Source organism: Oncorhynchus nerka, linkage group LG26 (genome assembly GCF_034236695.1).
Source record: "Oncorhynchus nerka isolate Pitt River linkage group LG26, Oner_Uvic_2.0, whole genome shotgun sequence".
Lineage (NCBI taxonomy): Eukaryota > Metazoa > Chordata > Actinopteri > Salmoniformes > Salmonidae > Oncorhynchus > Oncorhynchus nerka.
In genome coordinates, this window is record NC_088421.1 from 44,192,984 (window position 1) to 44,218,566 (window position 25,583).

The 25,583-nt window shown below is 48.0% G+C and overlaps 1 protein-coding gene across 1 annotated transcript in view; it reads right to left on the minus strand.

Moving 5' to 3' along the window:
• Positions 1–536: 536 nt before the first annotated feature.
• LOC115103527 (myosin-11-like) overlaps positions 537–25,583 on the minus strand; it is a 93,116-nt gene continuing 68,069 nt past the window's right edge. Inside the window, exons 35-46 of the mRNA XM_065010785.1 lie at positions 25,160–25,263; positions 24,269–24,413; positions 23,716–23,928; positions 22,211–22,423; positions 20,698–20,859; positions 19,329–19,457; positions 18,928–19,013; positions 16,208–16,331; positions 7,281–7,489; positions 5,531–5,639; positions 5,197–5,369; positions 537–865 (exon numbers count right to left, since the gene is read on the minus strand). Of these exons, the coding sequence (XP_064866857.1) occupies positions 646–865; positions 5,197–5,369; positions 5,531–5,639; positions 7,281–7,489; positions 16,208–16,331; positions 18,928–19,013; positions 19,329–19,457; positions 20,698–20,859; positions 22,211–22,423; positions 23,716–23,928; positions 24,269–24,413; positions 25,160–25,263 (1,887 nt within the window). The 3' untranslated portion in view covers positions 537–645. The remainder of the gene's footprint in view (positions 866–5,196; positions 5,370–5,530; positions 5,640–7,280; positions 7,490–16,207; positions 16,332–18,927; positions 19,014–19,328; positions 19,458–20,697; positions 20,860–22,210; positions 22,424–23,715; positions 23,929–24,268; positions 24,414–25,159; positions 25,264–25,583) is intronic.

Consider the following 25,583-nt stretch of genomic DNA (forward strand, 5'->3'; position numbering starts at 1 on the left):
GAAGGAAGGAAGGGGAGGGAAAGGGAGGAGGAGGAAGGGAAGGGGAGGGAAGAAGGGAGGAGAAAAAGGAAGGAAGGGGAGGGAAGAAGGGAGGAGAAAAAGGAAGGGAAGGGGAGGGAAGAAGGGAGGAGAAAAGGAGGAAGGGAAGGGGAGGGAAGAAGGGAGGAGAAAAGGAGGAAGGGAGGGAAGGGAGGAAGGGAAGGGGAGGGAAGAAGGGAGGAGAAAAAGGAGGAAGGGAGGGAAGAAGGGAGGAAGGGAAGGGGAGGGAAGAAGGGAGGAGAAAAAGGAGGGAGGGAGGAGAAAAAGGAAGAAGGGAGGATAAAAGGAGGAAGGGAAGGGGAGGGAAGAAGGGAGGAGAAAAAGGAGGAAGGGAAGGGGAGGGAAGAAGGGAGGAGAAAAGGAAGGGAAGGGGAGGGAAGAAGGGAGGAGAAAAGGAGGAAGGGAAGGGGAGGGAAGAAGGGAGGAGAAAAAGGAGGGAGGGAAGAAGGGAGAAGTGGAAGGAGGGAAAGATAAAAGGAGGAATGGAAGGAGAGGGAACGAGGGAGGGGTAAAAGACAGGAAATGGAAAGATGTATTGAGGGAAGTCAGGGAAGGACAGGAAGAAGGAAGGACAGTGTTTAAAAGGAGGGGTGAGACTTTGTCCCTCTACTCTTCCGGCAGGGTTCCGCTGATGTCCTCTGGAGGCGGGGTGGATGAGAACAGAGGCTCCTCCTCCTCTGGAACGTTGTTTGTGTTCTCAGAATTCCCACCATTCCCTTCATTATCCCCAGCTCTGCTCCTCCGGCTCCCGGTCCTACTGAGGCTGACATTCCCAATGCTCCCCACGCGACGAGGACTGCTGCTGAAAGATGACTCCCCTCCTCGCCTGGGAAGGACGGGAATGTCGGGGAAATAATGGAATTAGAGGCAGAGGGAAGAGGCAGGATAGAAGGCCGTATTGGAGGAAGACAAGAAAAAGGTAGAATTTGGAGAAGGAAGAAGAAGAGATGCCAGAATCAGACAGAGAGGAAATGAGTTAAGTTAGAGGTATAGTTGGTTTCCAGAGCCATGTAAGAAACATATGTGTCTGGATGGTTAGACCTTAAACACTGTTGGAAGAACTGGAAGAAAAGGCTGCTATAGAAGAGGAGGGTTTAGAGGTGAAGACAGAGGATGAATGAGAGACCAAGGGTTAGCTAAAGGCTGAGGAGTTTAAGTTGAGGAAGAGATTGAGGAAGAGTTTGAGGAAGAATTTAAGGTAGATTTTGATGAAGGCTTTAAGGAAGAATTTGAGGAAGAGTCTGAGGAAGATTTTGAAGTGTTTGAGAAGTGTCATCAGAAAAACTTAGTTGAATTAGCTGCAGAGTTGCTGTAGATTCCCAAGTCAAGTAATGATGTGAGTATTAAGTTGATTGCCGAAGTAAAGATGACTCAGCGAGAGGCAGACAGAGAAGTGTTTGAGGGCAAGTTAATATCTAAAGGTTTGAAGAGGTGTCAGAGTCAGAGACAGAAGAGGAAGAGAAAGAACATCAACATCATAAACGGTCTTGTTTTGGCTGGTCTTCGGCCAGGTGTAGTTATATTGTCTACTATATACAGGTCAGGTGTAGTGTGTTATATTGTCTACTATATACAGGTCAGGTGTAGTGTGTTATATTGTCTACTATATACAGGCCAGGTGTAGTTATATTGTCTACTATATACAGGTCAGGTGTAGTGTGTTATATTGTCTACTATATACAGGTCAGGTGTAGTGTGTTATATTGTCTACTATATACAGGTCAGGTGTAGTGTGTTATATTGTCTACTATATACAGGTCAGGTGTAGTTATATTGTCTACTATATACAGGTCAGGTGTAGTGTGTTATATTGTCTACTATATACAGGTCAGGTGTAGTGTTATATTGTCTACTATATACAGGTCAGGTGTAGTGTGTTATATACAGGTCAGGTGTAGTGTGTTATATTGTCTACTATATACAGGTCAGGTGTAGTTATATTGTCTACTATATACAGGTCAGGTGTAGTGTGTTATATTGTCTACTATATACAGGTCAGGTGTAGTGTGTTATATTGTCTACTATATACAGGTCAGGTGTAGTGTGTTATATTGTCTACTATATACAGGTCAGTTATATTGTACAGGTCAGGTGTAGTTATATTGTCTACTATATACAGGTCAGGTGTAGTGTGTTATATTGTCTACTATATACAGGTCAGGTGTAGTTATATTGTCTACTATATACAGGTCAGGTGTAGTGTGTTATATTGTCTACTATATACAGGTCAGGTGTAGTTATATACAGGTCAGGTGTAGTGTGTTATATTGTCTACTATATACAGGTCAGGTGTAGTGTGTTATATTGTCTACTATATACAGGTCAGGTGTAGTGTGTTATATTGTCTACTATATACAGGTCAGGTGTAGTTATATTGTCTACTATATACAGGTCAGGTGTTATATTGTCTACTATATACAGGTCAGGTGTAGTGTGTTATATTGTCTACTATATACAGGTCAGGTGTGTGTGTTATATTGTCTACTATATACAGGTCAGGTGTAGTGTTATATTGTTACTATATACAGGTCAGGTGTAGTGTGTTATATTGTCTACTATATACAGGTCAGGTGTAGTGTGTTATATTGTCTACTATATACAGGTCAGGTGTAGTGTGTTATATTGTCTACTATATACAGGTCAGGTGTAGTGTGTTATATTGTCTACTATATACAGGTCAGGTGTAGTGTGTTATATTGTCTACTATATACAGGTCAGGTGTAGTGTGTTATATTGTCTACTATATACAGGTCAGGTGTAGTGTGTTATATTGTCTACTATATACAGGTCAGGTGTAGTGTGTTATATTGTCTACTATATACAGGTCAGGTGTAGTGTGTTATATTGTCTACTATATACAGGTCAGGTGTAGTGTGTTATATTGTCTACTATATACAGGTCAGGTGTAGTGTGTTATATTGTCTACTATATACAGGTCAGGTGTAGTGTGTTATATTGTCTACTATATACAGGTCAGGTGTGTTATTATATTATATTGTCTACTATATACAGGTCAGGTGTAGTGTGTTATATTGTCTACTATATACAGGTCAGGTGTAGTGTGTTATATTGTCTACTATATACAGGTCAGGTGTAGTGTGTTATATTGTCTACTATATACAGGTCAGGTGTAGTGTGTTATATTGTCTACTATATACAGGTGTTATATTGTCTACCAGGTGTAGTGTGTTATATTGTCTACTATATACAGGTCAGGTGTAGTGTGTTATATTGTCTACTATATACAGGTCAGGTGTAGTGTGTTATATTGTCTACTATATACAGGTCAGGTGTAGTGTGTTATATTGTCTACTATATACAGGTCAGGTGTAGTGTGTTATATTGTCTACTATATACAGGCCAGGTGTAGTGTGTTATATTGTCTACTATATACAGGTCAGGTGTAGTGTGTTATATTGTCTACTATATACAGGCCAGGTGTAGTGTGTCTTATATTGTCACTATATATTGCTATATACAGGTGTAGTGTGTTATATTGTCTACTATATACAGGTCAGGTGTAGTGTGTTATATTGTCTACTATATACAGGCCAGGTGTAGTGTGTTATATTGTCTACTATATACAGGTCAGGTGTAGTGTTATATTGTCTACTATATACAGTGTTTATATTGTCTACTATATACAGGTCAGGTGTAGTGTGTTATATTGTCTACTATATACAGGTCAGGTGTAGTGTGTTATATTGTCTACTATATACAGGCCAGGTGTAGTGTGTTATATTGTCTACTATATACAGGTCAGGTGTAGTGTGTTATATTGTCTACTATATACAGGCCAGGTGTAGTGTGTTATATTGTCTACTATATACAGGTCAGGTGTAGTGTGTTATATTGTCTACTATATACAGGTCAGGTGTAGTGTGTTATATTGTCTACTATATACAGGTCAGGTGTAGTGTGTTATATTGTCTACTATATACAGGCCAGGTGTAGTGTTATATTGTCTACTATATACAGGTCAGGTATAGTGTGTTGTATTTAACTGACAACATTCTTATCCCTTGCTAGCTAGCTAACTGCTGCTAACTTACACGTTGACCCCACCGCTTGCGTCATGTGCCACGAGCGTTGCAAAATAAATGTACACATACATGTTATTCAATCATTTAATCCAAACTGCTTGCGAGCGTCAACTAGCGTCTGCGTAGCATCAACTAGCGTCTGCGTAGTGCCAAGTAGCGTCTGCGTAGCATCAACTAGCGTCTGCGTAACATCAACTAGCGTCTGCGTAGCGCCAACTAGCGTCTGCGTAGCGTCAGCTAGCGTCTGCTTGGTGTCAACTAGCGTCTGCATAGCGTCAACTAGCGTCTGTGTAGTGTCAACTAGCGTCTGCGTAGCGCCAACGTGGGTGATTGAAAGATGAACCTGAGATCCACACTCCAGTCCAGTTGGTGGTGGTAATGCACCTTAAAGTTGGTTGCCAACCACCATATAAAGTCCAGAAGAAGACGGAAGGAGGAGAGATTCTGTCTAGAAACAAACTCGGTTTACCCTTTTATCTGTGGATTAATAGTCAGAGTAGAGGACCTTGTGCATTTCAGGTAAAATAACAACCCAATGTTTATATCCCAGGACAAATTAGCTAGCAACAGCAAGCTAGCTAGCTAAATTGCCATTAATGTTTCATGCGTTTCGACCTGTCTCCAAATTAATGTAGTTGGTTCAGAGTGTGTTTTGATATTTCAACCTGCGTGTCCTGGTCACATCTGGTGTGGATAGACAAAACAAAAAAAACATGCACACGATAGGGCACGTGCGCGCCCGGTCTAGTCAGCATGTTACAGTCACCTCCAACTGTGCAGCCAGATCAACTGCAACAGTAGCTGCATTTGTTTTTAGCTGTTTTTCTAGTGGCTTTTATTTGTATACATCCATAACAACGAGCTAATGAGGCGAGATTTCACCTGGCATAGAACATGTGCTCTCTCATCAGGACACTGTTGTTCAGAGGAGCTAGCTAACAACACCGCTAACACAAATCACTTCAAACTGAACGAGCTGCCTTTCTACTATGGCTGTAACCCTGTAAAACAACTCCACAGCACCTACCAGGTGTAAAAACATCATCTCGAGGTGGACTTCAGTGTGATGTCTGCATAGTGTTGTATTTAGCCAGGCGGAATAACCTGTGTGTACCTGAGTTTGCCCTTTAGGGTCGACACCTCCCTACTGAGGGCGTCGTTGGCCTCGGAGGCCTCGTCCAGTTCTCTCTGTAACTTCCTGCGTCCCGCGGCAACCCGTTGAGACTCCTCCTCCGCCTCCTCCAGCTGACGCTTCAGCTGCTTCACACGCACGTTAGCCTTCTCCACCTAGTCACACACACACACACACACACACACACACACACACACACACACACACACACACACACACACCATACATAAGGGAAGGAAGCCAAAAAGCAAACTCAAAAATACATTTTAAAATTGAAGGATATGTGTATATATGTGTGTGTGTGTGTGTGTGTTACCTGGTCCTTGTACTGCTCTGCCTGTTTCCTGTCTTCCTCCATCTGGATGGTCAGATCCTTCAGTTTCTTCTCTTTCTGACGCGTTGCTTTAGCGTTGGTCTGTCTCTCTCTGGACACACACACACACACACACACACACACACACACACACACACACACACACCAGAACCAGAACCTTACAGCTGTCTCTCTCTGGACACACACAACAAACTAGAACCTTACAGCGGTCTCTCTCTGGACACACACAACAAACTAGAACCTTACAGCTGTCTCTCTCTGGACACACACCAAGCCAGAACTTTACAGCTGATATATATTTTAATTAACCTTTCTTTAGGCAGGGAGTCCCATTGATGTCCTCTACCAACAATCTGAATTGCCAGAAAGGTACCAATGCATCCAACTGTAATGATGACTGCACTATCCATTCCATCACTATAGTATTACTATTGGGCTTATACACTCACCGGACAGTTTATTAGGTACACCCATCTAGTACCCGGACAGTTTATTAGGTCCAGTTTATTAGGTACAGTCATCAGTTTATTAGGTACACCTTCAGTTTATTAGGTACACCCATCTAGTACCAGGTCCAGTTTATTAGGTACACCCATCTAGTACCAGGTCCAGTTTATTAGGTACACCCATCTAGTACCCGGACAGTTTATTAGGTACACAGGTCCATCTAGTACCAGGTCCAGTTTATTAGGTACACCCATCTAGTACCAGGTCCAGTTTATTAGGTACACCATCTAGTACCAGGTCCAGTTTATTAGGTACACCCATCTAGTACCAGGTCCAGTTTATTAGGTAGGTCCAGTTTATTAGGTACAGCCATCTAGTACCAGGCCAGTTTATTAGGTACACCCATCTAGTACTAGGTCCAGTTTATTAGGTACACCCATCTAGTACCAGGTCCAGTTTATTAGGTACACCCATCTGGTACACTGATCTGGGGACTGGTCTGGGGACTGATCTGGGGACTGATCTGGGGACTGGTCTGGGGACTGATCTGGCCACTCAAGTAAACTGAACTCGCTGTCATTTTCCAGGCGATGTTTTCCCACTTCTCAATTGTAGTGGATCACGTGTCCACTGGAGCCGCTTCTTCCTGTTTGTAGCAGATGGGAGGGGAACCCGGTGCGGTCGTCTGCTGCAACAGCCCATCCGTGACAGAGATCGATGAGATGTGCATTCGTGAGATGCCGTTCTGCACACCACTGTTGTACAGCGCCGTTATTTGTCTGTTTGTGTCCCGTCTGTTGGATTGCACGATTGTTGCCGTTCTCCTTTGACCTCTCCACCTCGCTCGAAGTCGCTTAGGTCCCTCGTTTTACCCATTCTAAAGTTCAATCCAACAGTAACTGAATGCCTTGATGCCTGTCTGCCTCTTTTATATAGCAAGCCACGGACACGCGACCTTCTGTAGGAAGGATACATTTTTGGTGAATGGGGTGGTGTACCTAATAAACTGTCCAGAGAGTGTATATTTACCTACCTTGCCTTTTGCATTGGGATCAAGTTCTTTATGTAGTTCATCATGACCATGTGAGTAAGAACTACATTTCCCATCATCCTCTCCTGCCCCAACCTGTTCTCCAGCCTGAGCTGTTCCTGTCTCCTCCTCTCCTCTCCTCCCCCTCTCCTGTCCTTACCTGTTATCCAGCCCTCTCCTTCCTCTCCTCCCTCTCTCCTGTCCTTATCTGTTCTCCAGCCCTCTCCTTCCTCTCCTCCCCTCTCCTGTCCTTACCTGTTCTCCAGCTCCAGCTGCTCCTCCAGCTGGTGTAGTTTGGCCTCCAGGGCGGCGATGGAGGATTTGAACTTTGACCTCCCCTGACCCTCCATCTCCTGTAGCTTGACCTTCAGATCCTTGTTCTGCCTCTCGAGCTGCTGTCTGGCGCCCTCACTGCTCTGGGAGGAACTACGCTCAGCCTGCAGCTCACTGCTCAACTGGTCCACCTAGGGGGAAGGGATAGAGAGACGCACACATCATCACTTTAGAGAGGGGGTCATGGGAGGAAGAGGTTAAGACCAGGGGGAAGAGATAGGAGATGCCCTCTTGTCTGACAGTAAAGGGAAGAGGTAGGGAGACAGTAAAGGGAAGAGGTAGGGAGACAGTAAAGGGAAGAGGTAGGGAGACAGTAACAGGAAGAGGTAGAGAGACAGTAAAGGGAAGAGGTATGGAGACAGTAAAGGGAAGAGGTAGGGAGACAGTAAATCGAGACAGTAAAGGGAAGAGGTAGGGAGACAGTAAAGGGAAGAGGTATGGAGACAGTAAATGGAAGAGGTAGGGAGACAGTAAAGGGAAGAGGTATGGAGACAGTAACAGGAAGAGGTAGGGAGACAGTAAAGGTAAGCGGTAGGGAGACAGTAAAGGGAAGAGGTAGGGAGACAGTAAAGGGAAGAGGTAGGGAGACAGTAAAGGGAAGAGGTAGGGAGACAGTAAAGGGAAGAGGTAGGGAGACAGTAAAGGGAAGAGGTAGGGAGACAGTAAAGGAAGAGGTAGGGAGACAGTAAAGGGAAGAGGTAGGGAGACAGTAAAGGAAGAGGTAGGGAGACAGTAAAGGGAAGAGGTAGGAGACAGTAAAGGAAGAGGTAGGGAGACAGTAAAGGGAAGAGGGGAGACAGTAAAGGGAAGAGGTAGGGAGACAGTAAAGGGAGACAGTAGGTAGGGAGACAGTAAAGGGAAGAGGTAGGGGACAGTAAATGGAGAGGTAGGGAGACAGTAAAGGGAAGAGGTAGGGAGACAGTAAAGACAGGAAGAGGTAGGGAGACAGTAAAGGGAAGAGGTAGGGAGACAGTAAAGGGAAGAGGTAGGGAGACAGAAGGGAAGAGGTAGGGAGACAGTAAAGGGAAAATGGAGACAGTAAAGGAAGAGGTAGGGAGACAGTAAAGGGAAGAGGTAGGGAGACAGTAGGGGGGAAGAGGTAAAGGGAAGGGAGACAGTAAAGGGAAGAGGTAGGGAGACAGTAAAGGGAAGAGGTAGGGAGACAGTAAAGGAAGAGGTAGGGAGACAGTAAAGGGAAGAAAGGGAAGAGGTAGAGTAGGGGAGACAGTAAAGGGAAGAGGTAGGGAGACAGTAAAGGGAAGAGGTAGGGAGACAGTAAAGGGAAGAGGTAGAGGGGAGACAGTAAAGGGAAGAGGTAGGGAGACAGTAAAGGGAAGAGGTAGGGAGACAGTAAAGGGAAGAGGTAGGGAGACAGTAAAGGGAAGAGGTAGGGAGACAGTAAAGGGAAGAGGTAGGGAGACAGTAAAGGGAAGAGGTAGGAGACAGTAAAGGGAAGAGGTAGGGAGACAGTAAAGGGAAGAGGTAGGGGAGACAGTAAAGGAAGAGGTAGGGAGACAGTAAAGGAAGAGGTAGGGAGACAGTAAAGGGAAGAGGTAGGGAGACAGTAAAGGGAAGAGGTAGGGGAGACAGTAAAGGGAAGAGGTAGGGAGACAGTAAAGGGAAGAGGTAGGGAGACAGTAAAGGGAAGAGGTAGGGAGACAGTAAAGGAAGAGGTAGGGAGACAGTAAAGGAAGAGGTAGGGAGACAGTAAAGGGAAGAGGTAGGGAGACAGTAAAGGGAAAAGGGAAGAGGTAGGGAGACAGTAAAGGGAAGAGGTAGGAGACAGTAAAGGGAAGAGGTAGGGAGACAGTAAAGGAAGAGGTAGGAGACAGTAAAGGGAAGAGGTAGGGAGACAGTAAAGGAAGAGGGAGACAGTAAAGGGAAGAGGAGACAGTAAAGGGAAGAGGTATGGAGACAGTAAAGGGAAGAGGAGACAGTAAAGGAAGAGGTAGGGAGACAGTAAAGGGAAGAGGTATGGAGACAGTAAAGGAAGAGGTAGGGAGACAGTAAAGGGAAGGAAGAGACAGTAAAGGGAAGAGAGGGAGACAGTAAAGGGAAGAGGTAGGAGAGTAAAGGGAAGAGGTTGGGAGACAGTAAAGGAAGAGGTATGGAGACAGTAAAGGAGACAGTAAAGGGAAGTAGGGAGACAGTAAAGGGAAGAGGTAGGAGACAGTAAAGGGAAGAGGTAGGGAGACAGTAAAGGGAAGAGGTATGGAGACAGTAAAGGGAAGAAGGGAAGAGGTAGGGAGACAGTAAAGGGAAGAGGTAGGGAGACAGTAAAGGGGAGACAGTAAAGGGAAGAGGTAGGGAGACAGTAAAGGGAAGAGGTAGGGAGACAGTAAAGGGAAGAGGTAAGACAGTAAAGGGAAGAGGTAGGGAGACAGTAAAGGAAGAGGAGACAGTAAAGGGAAGAGGTAGGGAGACAGTAAAGGGAAGAGGTAGGGAGACAGTAAAGGGAAGAGGTAGGGAGACAGTAAAGGGAAGAGGTAGGGAGACAGTAAAGGGAAGAGGTAGGGAGACAGTAAAGGAAGAGGTAGGGAGACAGTAAAGGGAAGAGGTAGGGAGACAGTAAAGGGAAGAGGAGGGAGACAGTAAGAGGAGACAGGTAAAGGGAAGAGGTAGGGAGACAGTAAAGGGAAGAGGTAGGGAGACAGTAAAGGGAAGAGGTAGGGAGGAAGAGGTAGGAGACAGAGGTAGGAGACAGTAAAGGAAGAGGTAGGGAGACAGTAAAGGGAAGAGGTAGGGAGACAGTAAAGGGAAGAGGTAGGGAGAGACAGTAAAGGGAAGAGGTAGGGAGACAGTAGGAGACAGTAAAGGGAAGAGGTATGGAGACAGTAAAGGGAAGAGGAAGAGGTAGGTAGGGAGACAGTAAAGGGAAGAGGTAGGGAGACAGTAAAGGGAAGAGGTAGGGAGACAGTAAAGGGAAGAGGTAGGGAGACAGTAAAGGGAAGAAGGAGACAGTAAAGGGAAGAGGTAGGGAGACAGTAAAGGGAAGAGGTAGGGAGACAGTAAAGGGAAGAGGTAGGGAGACAGGGAAGAGGTAGGGAGAGGAGACAGTAAAGGGAAGAGGTAGGGAGACAGTAAAGGGAAGAGGTAGGGAGACAGTAAAGGGGGAAGGAGACAGTAGGGAAGAGGTATGGAGACAGTAAAGGGAAGAGGTAGGAGACAGTAAAGGGAAGAGGTAGGGAGACAGTAAAGGAAGAGGTAGGGAGACAGTAAAGGGAAGAGGTAGGGAGACAGTAAAGGAAGAGGTAGGGAGACAGTAAAGGGAAGAGGTAGGGAGACAGTAAAGGGAAGAGGTAGGGAGACAGTAAAGGGGAAGAGGTAGGGGGAGACAGTAAAGGGAAGAGGTAGGGAGACAGTAAAGGGAAGAGGTAGGGGAAGGAAGAGGTAGGGAGACAGTAAAGGAAGAAGAGAGACAGTAAAGGGAAGAGGGGAGACAGTAAAGGAAGAAGGTAGGGAGACAGTAAAGGAAGACAGAGACAAAGGGAAGAGGTAGGGAGACAGTAAAGGGAAGAGGTAGGGAGACAGTAAAGGAAGAAGACAGTAAAGGGAAGAGGTAGGGAGACAGTAAAGGGGAGGTAAGAGGTAGGGAGACAGTAAAGGGAAGAGGTAGGAGACAGTAAAGGGAAGAGGTAGGGAGACAGTAAAGGGAAGAGGTAGGGGGGAGACAGTAAAGGGAAGAGGTAGGGAGACAGTAAAGGAAGAGGTAGGGAGACAGTAAAGGGAAGAGGTAGGGAGACAGTAAAGGGAAGAGGTAGGGAGACAGTAAAGGGAAGAGGTAGGGAGACAGTAAAGGGAAGAGGTAGGGAGACAGTAAAGGGAAGAGGTAGGGGACAGACAGTAAAGACAGGAAGAGGTAGGGAGACAGTAAAGGGAAGGGAAGAGTAAAGGGAAGAGGAGACAGTAAAGGGAAGAGGTAGAGGGGAGACAGTAAAGGGAAGAGGTAGGGAGACAGTAAAGGGAAGAGGTAGGGAGACAGTAAAGGGAAGAGGTATAAAGGGAAGAGGTAAAGGAAGGGAGACAGTAAAGGGAAGAGGTAGGGAGACAGTAAAGGAAGAGGTAGGGAAGAGGTAGGGAGACAGTAAAGGGAAGAGGTAGGGAGACAGTAAAGGGAAGAGGTAGGGAGACAGTAAAGGAAAAAAGGAAGAGGTAGGGAGACAGTAAAGGGAAGAGGTAGGAGACAGTAAAGGGAAGAAATGGAAGAGGTAGGGAGACAGTAAAGGGAAGAGGTAGGGAGACAGTAAAGGGAAGAGGTAGGGAGACAGTAAAGGGAAGAGGTAGGGAGACAGTAAAGGGAAGACAGTACAAGGGAAGAGGTAGGGAGACAGTAAAGGGAAGAGGTAGGGAGACAGTAAAGGGAAGAGGTAGGGAGACAGTAAAGGGAAGAGGTAGGGAGACAGTAGGGAGACAGTAAAGGGAAGAGGTAGGGAGACAGTAAAGGGAAGAGGTAGGGAGACAGTAAAGGGAAGAGGTAGGGAGACAGTAAATGGAAGAGGTAGGGAGACAGTAAAGGGAAGAGGTAGGGAGACAGTAAAAGGGAAGAGGTAGGGAGACAGTAAAGGGAAGAGGTAGGAGACAGTAAAGGGAAGAGGTAGGGAGACAGTAAAGGGAAGAGGTAGGGAGACAGTAAAGGGAAGAGGTAGGGAGACAGTAAAGGGAAGAGGTAGGGAGACAGTAAAGGGAAGAGGTAGGGAGACAGTAAAGGGAAGAGGTAGGAGACAGTAAAGGAAGAGGTATAAGAATGGAAGAGGTAGGGAGACAGGGAAGAGGGGAGACAGTAAAGGGAAGAGGTAGGGAGACAGTAAAGGGTAGGGAGACAGTAAAGGGAAGAGGTAGGGAGACAGTAAAAAGGAAAGGTAGAGGTAGGGAGACAGTAAAGGGAAGAGGTAGGAGACAGTAAAGGAAGAGGTAGGGAGACAGTAAAGGGAAGAGGTAGGGAGACAGTAAAGGGAAGAGGTAGGGAGACAGTAAAGGGAAGAGGTAGGGAGACAGTAAAGGGAAAGAGGTAGTAAAGGGAGACAGTAAAGGGAAGAGGTAGGGAGACAGTAAAGGGAAGAGGTAGGAGACAGACAGTAAAGGGAAAGGTAAGACAGTAAAGGAAGAGGTAGGAGACAAAAGGGAAGAGGTAGGAGACAGTAAAGGGAAGAGGTAGGGAGACAGTAAAGGGAAGAGGTAGGTAGGGGAGACAGTAAAGGGAAGAGGTAGGGAGACAGTAAAGGAAGAGGTAGGGAGACAGTAAAGGGAAGAGGTAGGGAGACAGTAAAGGGAAGAGGTAGGGAGACAGTAAAGGGAAGAGGTAGGGAGACAGTAAATGGAAGAGGTAGGGAGACAGTAAAGGGAAGAGGTAGGGAGACAGTAGGGAGACAAGGGAAGAGGTAGGGAGACAGTAAAGGGAAGAGGTAGGGAGACAGTAAAGGGAAAGAGGTAGGGAGACAGTAAAGGGAAGAGGTATGGAGACAGTAAAGGAAGAGGTAGGGAGACAGTAAAGGAAGAGGTAGGGAGACAGTAAAGGGAAGAGGTAGGGAGACAGTAAAGGGAAGAGGTAGGAGACAGTAAAGGGAAGAGGTAGGGAGACAGTAAAGGGAAGAGGTAGGGAGACAGTAAAGGAAAGAGACAGTAGGGAGACAGTAAAGGAAGAAGAGACAGTAGGTAGGGAGACAGTAAAGGGAAGAGGTAGGGAGACAGTAAAGGGAAGAGGTAGGGGAGACAGTAAAGGAAGAGGTAGGGAGACAGTAAAGGGAAGAGTAGTAAAGGGAAGAGGTAGGGAGACAGTAAAGGGAAGAGGTAGGGAGACAGTAAAGGGAAGAGGTAAAGGGAGACAGTAAAGGGAAGAGGTAGGGAGACAGTAAAGGGAAGAGGTAGGGAGACAGTAAAGGGAAGAGGTAGGGAGACAGTAAAGGAAGAGGTAGGAGACAGTAAAGGGAAGAGGTTGGGAGACAGTAAAGGGAAGAGGTAGGGAGACAGTAAAGGGAAGAGTAGGGAGACAGTAAAGGGAAGAGGGGAGACAGTAAAGGGAAGAAGAGGTAGGGAGACAGTAAAGGGAAGAGGTATGGAGACAGTAAAGGAAGAGGTAGGGAGACAGTAAAGGGAAGAGGTAGGGAGACAGTAAAGGAGGAAGAGGTAGGGAGACAGTAAAGGGAAGAGGTAGGAGAAGTAAAGGAAGAGGTAGGGAGACAGTAAAGGGACAGAGGAAGAGGAGACAGTAAAGGGGAGAAGTAAAGGGAAGAGGTAGGTAGGGAGACAGTAAAGGGAAGAGGTAGGGAGACAGTAAAGGGAAGAGGTAGGGAGACAGTAAAGGGAAGAGGTAGGGAGACAGTAAAGGGAAGAGGTAGGGAGACAGTAAAGGGAAGAGGTAGGGAGACAGTAGGGGGGAAGACAGTAAAGGAAGAGGTAGGAGACAGTAAAGGGAAAGATGGAGACAGTAGGGAAGACAGTAAAGGGAAGAGGTAGGGAGACAGTAAAGGGAAGAGGTAGGGAGACAGTAAAGGGAAGAGGTAGGGAGACAGTAAAGGAAAGGGAAGTAAAGGTAGGTAGGGAGACAGTAAAGGGAAGAGGTAGGGAGACAGTAAAGGGAAGAGGTAGGGAGACAGTAAAGGGAAGAGGTAGGGAGACAGTAAAGGAAAAGGGAAGAGGTAGGGAGACAGTAAAGGGAAGAGGTAGGGAGACAGTAAAGGGAAGAGGTAGGGAGACAGTAAAGGGAAGAGGTAGGGAGACAGTAAAGGGAAGATGTAGGAGACAGTAAAGGGAAGAGGTAGGGAGACAGTAAAGGGAAGAGGTAGGGAGACAGTAAAGGGAAGAGGAAGAGTAAAGGGAAGAGGTAGGAGACAGTAAAGGGAAGAGGTAGGGAGACAGTAAAGGGAAGAGGTAGGGAGACAGTAAAGGGAAGAGGTAGGGAGACAGTAAAGGGAAGAGGTAGGGAGACAGTAAAGAGACAGTAAAGGGAAGAGGTAGGGAGACAGGGAAGAGGTAGGGAGACAGTAGGAAGAGGAAGAGGTAGGGAGACAGTAAAGGGAAGAGGTAGGGAGACAGTAAAGGAGGGAAGAGGTAGGGAGACAGTAAAGGAAGAGGTAGGGAGACAGTAAAGGGAAGAGGTAGGGAGACAGTAAAGGGAAGAGGTAGGGAGACAGTAAAGGGAAGAGGAAGAGGTAAAGGGAAGACAGGGAGAAGGGAAGAGGTAGGGAGACAGTAAAGGAAGAGGTAGGGAGACAGTAAAGGGAAGAGGGGAGACAGTAAAGGGAAGAGGTAGGGAGACAGTAAAGGGAAGAGGTAGGGAGACAGTAAAGGGAAGAGGTAAAGGGAAGAGGTAAAGGGAGTATGGAGACAGTAAAGGGAAGAGGTAGGGAGAGTAAAGGGGAAGAAGGGGAAGAGGTAGGGAGACAGTAAAGGGAAGAGGTAGGGAGACAGTAAAGGGAAGAGGTAGGGAGACAGTAAAGGGAAGAGGTAGGGAGACAGTAGGGAAAGGGAAGAGGTAGGGAGACAGTAAAGGGAAGAGGTAGGGAGACAGTAAAGGGAAGAGGTAGGGAGACAGAAAAGGGAAGAGGTAGGGAGACAGTAAAGGGAAGAGGTAGGGAGACAGTAAAGGGAAGAGGTAGGGAGGAGACAGTAGGAGAAGGGAAGAGGTATGGAGACAGTAAAGGGAAGAGGTAGGGAGACAGTAAAGGAAGAGGTAGGGAGACAGTAAAGGGAAGAGGTAGGGAGACAGTAAAGGGAAGAGGTAGGGAGACAGTAAAGGGAAGAGGTAGGGAGACAGTAAAGGGAAGAGGTAGGGAGACAGTAAAGGGAAGAGGTAGGGAGACAGTAAAGGGAAGAGGTAGGGAGACAGTAAAGGGAAGAGGTAGGGAGACAGTAAAGGGAAGAGGTAGGGAGACAGTAAAGGGAAGAGGTAGGGAGACAGTAAAGGGAAGAGGTAGGGAGACAGTAAAGGGAAGAGGTATGGAGACAGTAAAGGGAAGAGGTAGGGGAGACAGACAGTAAAGGGAAGAAAGGAAGGGAAGAGGTAGGGAGACAGTAAAGGGAAGAGGTATGGAGACAGAAAAGGGAAGAGGTAGGGAGACAGTAAAGGGAAGAGGTATGGAGACAGTAAAGGGAAAGTAGGGAGGTAGGGAGACAGTAAAGGGAAGAGGTAGGGAGACAGTAAATGGAAGGGAAGAGGTAGGGGGAGACAGTAAAGGGAAAGAGGTAGGGAGACAGTAAAGGGAAGAGGTAGGGAGACAGTAAAGGGAAGAGGTAGGGAGACAGTAAAGGGAAGAGGTAGGGAGACAGTAAAGGGAAGAGGTATGGAGACAGTAAAGGGAAGAGGTAGGGAGACAGTAAAGGGAAGAGGTAGGGAGACAGTAAAGGGAAGAGGTAGGGAGACAGTAAAGGGGAAGAGGTAGGGAGACAGTAAAGGGAAGAGGTAGGGAGACAGTAAAGGGAAGAAGAGACAGTAAAGGGAAGAAGGGAGGGAGACAGTAAAGGGAAAAGGGAAGAGGTAGGGAGACAGTAGGAGACAGTAAAGGGAAAAGGAAGAGGTAGGGAGACAGTAAAGGGAAGAGGTAGGGAGACAGTAAAGGGAAGAGGTATGGAGACAGTAAAGGGAAGAGGTAGGGAGACAGTAAAGGGAAGAGGTAGGGAGACAGTAGGGGGAAGAGGTAGGGAGACAGTAAAGGGAAGAGGTAGGGAGACAGTAAAGGGAAGAGGTATGGAGACAGTAAAGGGAAGAGGTAGGGAAGTCACTGAGTGTCTCTTGGTCTGCTCCTCCTCCCTTCACACTACCTAGTGCATACTCCCCTCCCCGTAAACCCTACCTAAAGCACACTCCCCTCCCACCTACACACTACCTAGTGTATACTCCCCTCCTCTCCTACCTGTTGCTGTGTCTTCCGGAGGCGGTCGTGGAGGTTCTCCATGTTGGCCTGCTCCTCCTCCAGCTCTTCCTCTAGCTGGCTGATCTTAGCCTCCAGACGACGCTTCTCATCGGACATCATAGACCTGAGAAGAGGAGGAGAGAGGAAGAGGAGAGGAGGAGGAGGAGAGGAAGAGGAGGAGGAGCAGATGAGCAGAGACTTACAGTATAAATGTCAATAGTCTGCACTGAATTGAATGGGAGAAACTAATGAGTTAAAGGTAAGGCTAAAGGTTTAAGTGTTAAGTTTGGGTTAAGGGTTACGTTTAGTTTTAAGGCTTATGTTTGGGTTAAGGGTTAGGTTTAAGGGTTAAGTTTGGGTTAAGGGTTAGGTCTAGGCATTAGGGTTAAGGTTAGTTTTAGGGTATGGTTAAGTTTGGGTTAAGGGTTAGGTTTAGGTTTAAGGGTTAAGTTTGGGTTAAGGGTTAGGTTTAGGTTTAAGGGTTAAGTTTGGGTTAAGGGTTAGGTTTAAGGGTTAAGTTTGGGTTAAGGGTTAGGTTTTAGGGTTAAGGGTTAGGTTTAAGGGTTAAGTTGGGTTAAGGGTTAGGTTTAAGGGTTAAGCTTGGGTCAAGGGTTAAGTTTAGGTTTAAGGGTTAAGTTTGGGTTAAGGGTTAAGTTTAGGCATAAGGGTTAAGGTTAGTTTTAGGGTATGGTTAAGTTTGGGTTAAGGGTTAAGTTTGGGTTAAGGGTTAAGGTTAGTTTTAGGGTATGGTTAGGTTTAGGGTTAAGGGTTAAGGTTAGTTTTAGGGTAGGGTTAAGTTTGGGTTAAGGGTTAAGTGTAGGCTTAAGGGTTAAGGTTAGTTTTAGGGTAGGGTTAAGTTTGGGATAAGGGTTAAGGTTAGTTTTAGGGTAGGGTTAAGTTTGGGTTAAGGGTTAGGTTTAAGGGTTAAGTTTGGGTTAAGGTTAAGGTTAGTTTTAGGGTATGTTTAGTTTGGGTTAAGGGTTAGGTTTAGGCATAAGGGTTAAGGTTCATTTTAGGGTATGGCTAAGTTTGGGTTAAGGGTTAAGTTTGGGTTAAGGGTAGGGTTAAGTTTGGGTTAAGGGTTAAGTTTAGGCTTAAGGGTTAAGGTTAGTTTTAGGGTAGGGTTAAGTTTGGGATAAGGGTTAAGGTTAGTTTTAGGGTAGGGTTAAGTTTGGGTTAAGGGTTAGGTTTAAGGGTTAAGTTTGGGTTAGGGTTAAGGTTAAGGTTAGTTTTAGGGTATGGTTAGGTTTGGGTTAGGTTTAGGCATAAGGGTTAAGGTTAGTTTTAGGGTATGGTTAGGTTTGGGTTAAGGGTTAGGTTAAGGGTTAGGTTAGTTTTAGGGTAGGGTTAAGTTTGGGTTAAGGGTTAGGTTTAAGGGTTAAGTTTGGGTTAAGGGTTAGGTTTAAGGTTAGTTTTAGGGTATGGTTAGGTTTGGGTTAGGTTAGTTTTAGGGTATGGTTAGGTTTGGGTTAAGGGTTAAGGTTAGTTTTAGGGTATGGTTAGGTTTGGGTTAGGTTAGTTTTAGGGTAGGGTTAAGTTTGGGTTAAGGCTTAGGTTTAAGGGTTAAGGTTAGTTTTAGGGTATGGTTAGGTTTGGGTTAGGTTAGTTTTAGGGTATGGTTAGGTTTGGGTTAAGGGTTAAGGTTAGTTTTAGGGTATGGTTAGGTTTAAGGGTTAAGGTTAGTTTTAGGGTAGGGTTAGGTTTGGGTTAGGTTAGTTTTAGGGTATGGTTAGGTTTGGGTTAAGGTTAGTTTTAGGGTATGGTTAGGTTTGGGTTAAGGGTTAGGTTAGGTTTAGGGTATGGTTAGGTTTAGGTTAGGTTTAGGGTATGGTTAGGTTTAGGTTAGTTTTAGGGTATGGTTAGGTTTGGGTTAAGGGTTAGGTTAGTTTTAGGGTATGGTTAGGTTTGGGTTAAGGGTTAAGGTTAGTTTTAGGGTAGGGTTAGGTTTGGGTTAAGGGCTAGGTTAGTTTTAGGGTATGGTTAGGTTTGGGCTAAGGGTTAGGTTAGTTTTAGGGTATGGTTAGGTTTGGGTTAAGGGTTAGGTTAGGTTAGGGTATGGTTAGGTTTGGGTTAAGGGTTTAGGTTAGGTTTAGGGTATGGTTAGGTTTAGGTTAGTTTTAGGGTATGGTTAGGTTTGGGTTAAGGGTTAGGTTAGTTTTAGGGTATGGTTAGGTTTGGGTTAAGGGTTAAGGTTAGTTTTAGGGTAGGGTTAGGTTTGGGTTAAGGGTTAGGTTAGTTTTAGGGTAGGGTTAGGTTTGGGTTAAGGATTAGGTTAGTTTTAGGGTATGGTTGGGTTTGGGTTAAGGGTTAGGTTTGGGTTAAGGGTTAGGTTTGTTTTAGGGTAGGGTTAGGTTTGGGTTAAGGGTTAGGTTAGTTTTAGGGTAGGGTTAGGTTTGGGTTAAAGGTTAGGTTTGGGTTAAGGGTTAGGTTTGTGTTAAGGGTTAGGTTTGTGTAAAGGGTTAAGGGTTAAGGGTTAGGTTTGTGTAAAGGGTTAAGGGTTAGGTTTGTGTTAAGGGTTAGGTGTTAACAGTACTGAGGATGTTGTCACATGTCCAGATGTTCTACATCAATACAGATGAAGGAAAAGAGATGAGGCCTGTGTCCCATATTACATCCTATTCCCTTTATAGTGCACTACTTTAGATCACGGACCAATGGCCTATAGGGTGGCATTTGGGACATAGTCTAGGGGACCTTTTAAAAGTAGCCTACACACTCACTTCCCAGAGTTGCTGGCCAGATCCTCAGACAACTCATCTCTCTCTGTCTCGGCCTGCTTACGAGCCCTCTCTGCCGCAGCCAAGTCCTACAGGGGGACAAAGAGTGAAGAGATGGAGGAGGAGAGAGGGGGGGCATGTTAGGAGACAAGAACAGGAAAGAGGCAGAGTGAAGGTTCTAGTGATGTGTGTATCACAAGGCAAGATTCTCCCATGTTAACATATTCTGTGTCCAGAGAGAGAGAGAGAGGGGAGACAGAGAGAGGGAAGAGAGAGAGGGGGAGGGAGAGACAGAGGGAGAGAGGGGGAGGGAAAGACAGAGGGAGAGAGGGGAGAGAGGGGGAGACAGAGGGAGAGAGGGGGAGGGAGAGACAGAGGGAGAGAGGGGTGGGGGGAGACTGTACCTCCTGTAGCTGCATGAAGCTGGCCTCCAGGGTCTTGGCTCTCCTCTCGGACTCCCTGGCTGAGGACAGTACCTCCTTCTGGGCTGCACGGGAATCCTCCACCTCCCTCTGGAGCTCCTTCATCTGGGCCTGAGGAGGCGGGAGGAGGAGAGGAGAGGAGGAGTGGGGAGGAGGAGGAGCGGGGGGAGGAGAGGAGAGGAGGAGCGGGGAGGAGGAGAGGGGAAGGAGAGGAGAAGGAATAGAAGCCGGAGAGGGAGGTCATTAGTGGAGAAATGCTAAACGGACCCAGGATCAGAGTCTACACCGTCTAGGGACATCTTCCCCCTACAGCCAGGATCAGAGTCTACAGACAACTTCCCCCTACATCCAGGATCAGAGTCTACAGACAACTTCCCCCCACATCCAGGATCAGAGTCTACAGACAACTTCCCCCTACATCCAGGATCAGAGTCTACAGACAACTTCCCCCTACATCCAGGATCAGAGTCTACAGACAACTTCCCCCCACATCCAGGATCAGAGTCTACAGACAACTTCCCCCTACATCCAGGATCAGAGTCTACAGACAACTTCCCCCTACAGCCAGGATCAGAGTCTACAGACAACTTCCCCCTACATCCAGGATCAGAGTCTACAGACAACTTCCCCCTACATCCAGGATCAGAGTCTACAGACAACTTCCCCCTACATCCAGGATCAGAGAACAGACAACTTCCCCCCACATCCAGGATCAGAGTCTACAGACAACTTCCCCCTACAGCCAGGATCAGAGTCTACAGACAACTTCCCCCTACATCCAGGATCAGAGTCTACAGACAACTTCCCCTACAGCCAGGATCAGAGTCTACAGACAACTTCCCCTACATCCAGGATCAGAGTCTACAGACAACTTCCCCCTACATCCAGGATCAGAGTCTACAGACAACTTCCCCCTACATCCAGGATCAGAGAACAGACAACTTCCCCCCACATCCAGGATCAGAGTCTACAGACAACTTCCCCCTACAGCCAGGATCAGAGTCTACAGACAACTTCCCCCTACATCCAGGATCAGAGTCTACAGACAACTTCCCCCTACAGCCAGGATCAGAGTCTACAGACAACTTCCCCCTACATCCAGGATCAGAGAACAGACAACTTCCCCCCACATCCAGGATCAGAGTCTATAGACAACTTCCCCCTACAGCCAGGATCAGAGTCTACAGACAACTTCCCCTACATCCAGGATCAGAGTCTATAGACAACTTCCCCCTACAGCCAGGATCAGAGTCTACAGACAACTTCCCCCTACATCCAGGATCAGAGTCTACAGACAACTTCCCCCTACAGCCAGGATCTCAGTGTTGTTCCTCTGTGGTGTGTGACTGACCTGTATCTTGCGCAGCTGTTTGACGGCCTCGTCACGCCCCCTACTGGTGGCTTCCACCTGGTCCTCCAGATCATTCACCTCTCCTTCCAGCTTCTTCCTCCCTGCTGTCGCCCCCGCACGCTGCCTCCTCTCCTCCTCCAGCTCAGCCTCCAGCTCACGCACCTGGAGGAGAGGGAGGGAGGAGGGAGAGAGAGAGAGCGGTTAGACGGCTGTCGCCCCCACACACTGCTTCCTCTCCTCCTCCAGTTCACACACCTGGAGGAGAGGAAGGGAGGGGAGGGAAGGGAGAGAGGAGGGAGGGAGGGAGAGAGGAGGAGAAAGAGAGAGAGGAGGAGAAAGAGAGAGCGGTTAGACGGCTGTCGCCCCCACACACTGCTTCCTCTCCTCCTCCAGTTCACACACCAGGAGGAGAGGAAGGGAGGGGAGGGAAGGGAGAGAGGAGGGAGGGAGGGAGAGAGGAGGGGAAGGAGGGAGGGAGGGAGGGGGAGGAGGGGGAGAGGAGGGAGGAAGAAGCAGAGAGGAGGGGAAGGAGGGAGGGAAGGGGAGGGAGGGAGGGGGGAGGGAGGGAGGGAGAGGAGGGGAGGGAGGGAGGGAGGAGGGGAGGGAGGGAGGGGAGGGAGGGGAGGAGAGAGGGAGGGAGGGAGGGGGAGGGGGAGAGGGAGGGAGAGGAGGGAGGGAGGGAGGGAGGGAGGGAGGGGAGGGGAGGGAGGGAGGGGGGAGAGGAGGAAGGAGGGAGGGAGGGAGGGAGGAAGAGGCAGAGAGGGGAGAGGGCTGTCACCCCCACATGCTGCCTCCGCTCCTCCTCCAGCTCACCCTCCAGCTCACGCCCGGGAGAGAATGAGGGAGATTAGACACCCCCTGTCCTCCTCTCCTTCCCCTGTTTCCATAGTTGTTTCTACTTCGCCTTCTTCTGTCTCCTCCTCCCCTCCCCATCTCCTACCTGTTTCAGTAGTTGTCTCCTCCTCCCCTCCCCTGTCTCCTCCTCCCCTCCCCTGTCTCCTCCTCCCCTCCCCTGTCTCCTCCTCCTCCCCTGTCTCCTCCTCCCCTCCCCTGTCTCCTCCTCCCCTCCCCTGTCTCTCCTCCCTCCCCTGTCTCCTCCTCCCCTCCCCTGTCTCCTCCTTCCCTGTCTCATTCTCCCCTGTGTCCTCCTCTCCTCCCCTGTCCCCTCCTCCCCTCCCCTGTCCCCTCCTCCCTCCCCTGTCTCCTCCTCCCCTCCCCTGTCTCCTCCTCCCTCCCCTGTCTCCTCCTCCCCTCCCCTGTCTCCTCCTTCCCTCCCCTGTCTCCTCCTCCCTCCCCTGTCTCCTCCTTCCCTCCCCTGTCTCCTCCTCCCCTCCCCTGTCTCCTCCTCCCTCCCCTGTCTCCTCCTTCCTGTCTCATTCTCCCCTGTGTCCTCCTCTCCTCCCCTGTCTCCTCCTCCCTCCCCTGTCTCCTCCTCTCCTCCCCTGTCTCCTCCTCCCCTCCCCTGTCTCCTCCTCCCCTCCCCCTGTCTCCTCCTCCCCTCCCTGTATCCTACCTGTTTCAGTAGTTGTTTCCTCCTCTCCTCCCCCTGTTCGTCTCGTCCCTGCAGGTCTCTGTCATGCTGTGTCTTCATGGCCTGCGTGTTGACCTCCAGACGTAGCTTAGCATCCTCCGCGACCTGTAGCTCGTCCTCCAGCTCCTCCATCTGGGTCCGCATCTCATCCAGCACCGCCTCCAGACCTCGCTTTGTCTTCTCCAACTCATGGACCTGGCCAACCCACAACACAATCAGTCACAATGAACCTGACAACAGGGGCACGAGAGAGAGAGACAAAGAAAGAGAGAGCTTGATGGAGAGAGAGAAAGAGAGGGAGAGAAAGAGAGGGAGAGAAAGAGAAAGCTTAATGGAGAAAGGGAGAGAGTGAAAGAGAGGGAGAGAGGGAGAGAAAGGGAGATAGTGAAAGAGAGGGAGAGAGGGAAAGAAAGGGAGATCGTGAAAGAGAGGGAGAGAAAGAGAGATAGAAGGACTGCCCGTTCCATGATCTCGCCATCACGGTTGACAACTCCATCGTGTCCTCCTCCCAGAGCGCTAAGAACCTTGGCGTGATCCTGGACAACACCCTGTCGTTCTCAACTAACATCAAGGCGGTGGCCCGTTCCTGTAGGTTCATGCTCTACAACATCCGCAGAGTACGACCCTGCCTCACACAGGAAGCGGCGCAGGTCCTAATCCAGGCACTTGTCATCTCCCGTCTGGATTACTGCAACTCGCTGTTGGCTGGGCTCCCTGCCTGTGCCATTAAACCCCTACAACTCATCCAGAACGCCGCAGCCCGTCTGGTGTTCAACCTTCCCAAGTTCTCTCACGTCACCCCGCTCCTCCGCTCTCTCCACTGGCTTCCAGTTGAAGCTCGCATCCGCTACAAGACCATGGTGCTTGCCTACGGAGCTGTGAGGGGAACGGCACCTCAGTACCTCCAGGCTCTGATCAGGCCCTACACCCAAACAAGGGCACTGCGTTCATCCACCTCTGGCCTGCTCGCCTCCCTACCACTGAGGAAGTACAGTTCCCGCTCAGCCCAGTCAAAACTGTTCGCTGCTCTGGCCCCCCAATGGTGGAACAAACTCCCTCACGACGCCAGGACAGCGGAGTCAATCACCACCTTCCGGAGACACCTGAAACCCCACCTCTTTAAGGAATACCTAGGATAGGATAAAGTAATCCTTCTCACCCCCCCCCCCCTTAAAAGACCTAGATGCACTATTGTAAAGTGGCTGTTCCACTGGATGTCATAAGGTGAAAGCACCAATTTGTAAGTCGCTCTGGATAAGAGCGTCTGCTAAATGACTTAAATGTAAATGTAAATGTAAATGGAGAGAAAGTGAGATAGTGAAAGAGAGGGAGAGAAAGGGAGATAGTGAAAGAGAGGGAGAGGAGAGAAAGGGAGAGAAAGAGAGGGAGAGAAAAGGAGATAGTGAAAGAGAGAGAGAGAAAGAGAGGGAGAGAAAGGGAGAGAGTGAAAGATGGAGAGAGTGAGAGATACAAACACACAAACATACGTTCTTCCCGACATCGTCCTTGGAGCTGACCAGGTCCTCCATCTCTGCCCTGAGGGCCTTGTTGCTTCTCTCCTGCTCCTCCAGGGAGCCCTGCATCTCCTCCAAGGCCCTCCCCAGAGCCAGTGCCCGCGTCTCCTTCTCTCTGGCCTCCGCCTCCGCTCGGTCACGCTCCTCTGCATACTTACCGGAGATGGAACGCTCCTCTGCTAGCATCTGAGAGAGGTGGGAGGAGAGGAGAGGAGAGGAGAGGAGAGGAGAGGAGAGAAAGAGGAGATGAGAAAATAACAGATTTTCACAGGTGGAGGCAAAGATAATAGCGGTTAAAGGTTGGCAAGACAGCACAAACAGATAGGGAACCAGGCTAAGAAATGATATCTGTTGTGTGGAGGGTGTTGTGTTGATTATGATACTTGTTGTTACTGACTTCCCTTTCTTAATTGCCTCTGAGGGGATCAATTAAGTTGAATTGAGTTGAAATGAATTGGATTGAATTGAACTGAGTTGAATCGATTTGAGTTTAATGAAGTTGAATTGAGTTGAATGGACTACTAACCTGGTCAAACTTCCTCTGTTTCTTTTCCAGGTTGGAGACCAAGGTTCTCTGGTTGTCCAGGTCCATCAGAATGTCCTCCAGTTCCTGCTGTAGTCTGATCCTGTTCTTCTCCAGTTTATCATAGGCACACACCTTCTCCTCATACCTACAAACACACCATGGAGGAGTAACATATAGTTACATACGGTTAGTTATATATATTATATACAGTATGTCTGTACAGATGCAGGATCTTCATTTGACCAGTAATGTCGCAGCAAAATAATCCTGCAGCAACAGGATTTGAACGTTTACAGTCCATAATGTTGCTAGCTCTAGTCCCCCTCTAGTCCCCCTCTAGTCCCCCTCTAGTCCCCCTCTAGTCCCCCTCTAGTCCCCCACAAAAAGTGCAATACTGTTAATATAACTGTGTCCATAATGTTGCTACTAGCTCTAGTCCCCCTCTAAAAGTGCAATACTGTTAATATAACCATGTGTTGCTACTAGCTCTAGTCCCCCTCTAAAAGTGCAATACTGTTAATATAACCATGTGTTGCTACTAGCTCTAGTCCCCCTCTAGTCCCCCTCTAAAAGTGCAATACTGTTAATATAACCATGTGTTGCTACTAGCTCTAGTCCCCCTCAAAAAGTGCAATACTGTTAATATAACCATGTGTTGCTACTAGCTCTAGTCCCCCACAAAACGTGCAATACTGTTAATTTAACTGTGTGTTGGTGCAGGTTTTCCAGTGAATTTATTTAAATCAAAAAGATCATCTGCTCATTCCTGCTGCGCAGAAAAATTCTCAGCAACAAATTGAGTGATCAAATTAAGATCCTACACATGTTTTATTCTAAATCTATATCACTGTTATATACAGTATATTTATCTTGTATGTGTAATTGTCGTACTGTGAGTTGGCAGCCTCCAGGTCTCTCTGCAGGCGTTTCTTCCCCTCCTCCAGGACTTCCACTGTTCCCTGCTGCTCATCCAGACGCTTCTTACAGTCAGACAGCTGACGAGAGAGAGGGGGGGTCAAAGGTCAAACTCTATATTCTCTTTCTGTAACACTACTGACCTCTCTCTCTCTCTCTCTCTCTGCTGACCTGCATGTTGAGGCTGGAGGCCTGTCTCTCTACTGACCTGCATGTTGAGGCTGGAGGCCTGTCTCTCTACTGACCTGCATGTTGAGGCTGGAGGCCTGTCTCTCTACTGACCTGCATGTTGAGGCTGGAGGCCTGTCTCTCTACTGACCTGCATGTTGAGGCTGGAGGCCTGTCTCTCTACTGACCTGCATGTTGAGGCTGGAGGCCTGTCTCTCTACTGACCTGCATG